The sequence below is a fragment of the Camelina sativa genome, chromosome 13 (assembly GCF_000633955.1).
Source record: "Camelina sativa cultivar DH55 chromosome 13, Cs, whole genome shotgun sequence".
NCBI lineage: Eukaryota > Viridiplantae > Streptophyta > Magnoliopsida > Brassicales > Brassicaceae > Camelina > Camelina sativa.
The window spans coordinates 17,735,842-17,739,456 of NC_025697.1; the positions used below are offsets into that span (position 1 = coordinate 17,735,842).

General features: G+C 45.6%; 1 protein-coding gene across 1 annotated transcript; it reads right to left on the reverse strand.

Annotated features, from left to right (window-relative positions):
• Window positions 2,116–2,508, reverse strand: LOC104738335. Its single transcript, XM_010458524.1, has one exon. The coding sequence runs from the start codon at window positions 2,506–2,508 to the stop codon at window positions 2,116–2,118; it is 393 nt and encodes a 130-aa protein (XP_010456826.1).

The window sequence follows — 3,615 nt, forward strand, 5'->3', positions numbered from 1 at the left end:
ACCAGAACTGCTGAGGTGACTCTTCTTCAGATATGTCCATAGGCTGCAGGTCAGGCGAGTTAACAGCTTCTGCCGTGTCAGGTTTAGTGCCTTCAGGGTAGTGGAGATCCGCAGGGTTTGGGAGGAACCAGATGTTGTGAATGTCCTCCAGCGTAGTGAGAGTTGGGTTAGGAAGTAAGACCCTAGCGTCACCAATGCATGGGTGATGGAAACGAAACATAAGCTTGTCTTCATGCACTCCATGGTCAATAAACAGTGCTTTCTTCAGATACCCCATATCCAACGAGCGAGGTTCATGAAGATCTGAGCGCAAGGGGACACCACGATTGGATAGGATAGGAGTGATTATCCCGCCAACAGTCAACGTGTTATTCTTTTTCCCACGGTTTTTGACTACCCAATCGCGGTAGGCTAGGAACTACCTTAACAAATATACGGAAAGAGGTGTGTCTGACCCGTCTCCCCGAAGCACAGTGCCATCTGTTGTGGTTGGGAGGAGGCTCTGAAGAGCAAGATCAATCATCTGAAGCTCACTCTCGTTGACTGTCCCGGTAGTTTGGCGCGCAAAGAAAGTGCTTGCAACGCATTTGTGAAAGTATCTGATGGCCGGACTCCTAATTTCGTTGCTCTTGCTTCTCGAGGATGTGTAACTACCATTGCTGATAGTTTTCCAAAGTGCCTTCAACTCTTTGTCGTCAAAGTCGGGGCAGGTTTCCGTCCCGCTAGGGAAACCAAACAACTTCTCTAAGTTGGTGATGCTGCAAGAGTAGCGCTTTCCGTGGATCGTGAATGTAAAATAGCCTAGCCCAGACTTGTCTTCATCGCTTTCTTCATAGTAGTACACGTTGAGAGAAGCGAGGAACTGGCAGGTTTCATCTTTGTATGCTTCACGGTTACACCTCATAAAATTTCCAAGACCACAGTTTTTGAATAGGAGCTCAACGTCCTCTTTAATTCCAAGCTTGCGCATGGTAGAGCGATGCGGGTATCTTGTTGCAGCGAAATCGCATTCCATGAAGAGGTTATAGTAGTCTTGTGGAGTGAGCTGCTCCCCTGACGGTGTGGCTGGCGGTGTGTATTCCTCTGAATCTGTTAAATCCTCCTGAATCTGCCTTACTCGCCCCACTGGTCTTTTTCCTTGAGCTATTTCAGCTCTCCTACGTGACGACTCCCCAGAGCTAACAACTCGATCCTGAGTTTGTGGGTTTCTATCGTGAGACAGTGACCGCCGTGGATGGATTGTTCGTCGAGCTGTTGTATCCAGTGATCTCCTAGAAGGTTGCACTGGCTCCACGTTTTGTACGTCGTCTACTTGAGGTTCGGCTGAAGCGCGTGACCCTCTAGCTTTGGCAAGCCTTATTACTTTGGCTGCAGCTTCCTTTCGTGTCAGACGCGAACCCTCTGCTTCTTCTTCTGCCTCAACCACTGGTGGTTCCTCCTCTTCTTCCTCTTCTGCCTCAATGTATCTCCGCCTCTTGTCAGTGATGCTTCTAGCTAGCTCAGCATCAAGTGGCTTGGTACTGGGTTTCCATCTAAGCTTGTTAAACATGGTGAGAAACAGAGATGAAGCTTAGAGAACTTGAGAGAGAGCAAGAATCGCAAAAGCTAAGGTTGATGAAATGTATGGCTAAGCTTAAACGATTTAGAGAGAGAGACGAGATATGCAAAGTTGAGTGAAGAAGAGTGTGACTTAGTCTTTTGTTTATAGTGGAGAGATGATAGAACTCGACTTGATGGGTGAGAGGAGACAGCTTTGTGTTGTCTTGTGGGAGACATGGTGGAGTTGGAGGAGACATGTGGTGGGACCGAGCTTGAGTTTGGTGGACAAGATTTAAAACGTGTTCTACCCACTTTTAGGAGCTGTGCGAAAATGGGAAGGAATCCAATGCTGCTCTGTTAACTTGTGTTGACTCCGTCTCCAGCTCGATCACCACGCTGCGTTGGGCCAAGCTACATAGTGTACGAACTTGATTTTTTTTTTAAAAACCTGAGAAAATCATAAAACTAACAAAAACAACCTAAATAGCAATAAAAAGAAATATATACAGGGATAAACATGGGACTTCCTCCCAAGTGAGCTTGTTTTAAGTCTCTAAGCTTGACTTCCTGTTTCTTTTAGGCTTTTGGAGGATCACAGAGAGGCACAGAGGACCCCTCCGGAATCTTTTGATCTGCAAGGTACTTCTTGACCCTTTGTCCATTTACTGTGAATTCACTACCATCCTTGTTCAGCAGAGTTACTGATCCGTATGGCAAAACCTCTTTAATCTCAAATGGTCCAGACCATCTTGACTTGAGCTTGCCAGGAAACAACTTAAGTCTGGAGTTGAAAAGCAAGACTTGATCTCCAGACTTTAGTTCCTTCACAACAATCTTCTTGTCATGAAAAGCCTTGGTTCTCTCCTTATAGATTTTGGAGCTTTCATAAGCATCAAGTCTGATTTCCTCAAGCTCATGTAGATCAACAACTCTCTTGGCTTGTGCTTTGTCAATGTTCAGATTTAACATCTTAATAGCTCAAAACGCCTTGTATTCAACCTCCACAGGAAGGTGACATGCTTTACCATACACCAACTGAAACGGTGTTCTTCCAATTGGTGTCTTGTAAGATGTTCTGTAAGCCCAGAGAGTCTCTTCCAGCTTCATAGACCAATCCTTCCTAGACAACCCAACAATTCTTGACAGGATCCCCTTAATCTGCTTGTTGGAGACTTCTACTTGCCCACTGGTTTGGGGGTGATAAGCAGTCGCTACTTTGTGTTTCACCCCATACTTCTTCAGCATACCATCAAAGACCTTGTTGACAAAGTGACTTCCTCCATCACTGATTACAGCTCTTGGTACTCCATACCTTGGGAAGATGATGCTTTTGAACAGCTTCAAGACAACCTTATGATCGTTGGTGGGACTTGCAATAGCTTCAACCCACTTAGAAACATAGTCAACCTCCACTAAGATGTATTCGTTGCCATTTGATTTAGGGTTGAAGGGACCCATGAAGTCAATCCCCCAGACATCGAATATTTCCACTTCCAAGATTGGGTTCTGAGGCATCTCATTCCTTCTTGTGATATTACCCATCCTTTGGCAAGCATCACACTTGGTGATGAATGTGTGAGCATCCTTGAATAGAGTAGGCCACCAGAGACCTGCTTGTAAAACTTTCTGGGCCGTCTTGAATGCAGCAAAGTGTCCTCCATACGTTGACCCATGACAGTGCTCAAGCACACCCTGTACTTCCTCTTCTGCTATACACCTTCTGAACAGACCATCAGACCCTCTCTTGAACAAGTAAGGCTCATCCCAGAAGTAGTGGTTGACATCTCTGAAGAACTTCTTCCTGTTGTAGCTGTCCAAACTCTTGGGAACCTCTCCACAGATCAAGTAGTTGACAAGGTCTGCATACCATGGAAACTTGTCTTCCTTCAGTGACAGTGCTTCAACCATCTCCAACTCTAACCCGGCGTATGTACTCTTATTCAGAGTCTCAAACACCATTAGTTGCTCTTCAGGCATTGAGTCATTAATGGGGACCATGTCTTCAATCCGCATTCTTGAGAGGTGATCAGCGACTCCATTCTCAATCCCCTTTTTATCGAGGATCTCCATATCAAA

Coding starts and splice junctions, on each gene's coding strand:
- LOC104738335 (XM_010458524.1), bottom strand. CDS start 2,508: ATGTTAAATCTGAACATTGACAAAGCACAAGCCAAGAGAGTTGTTGAT.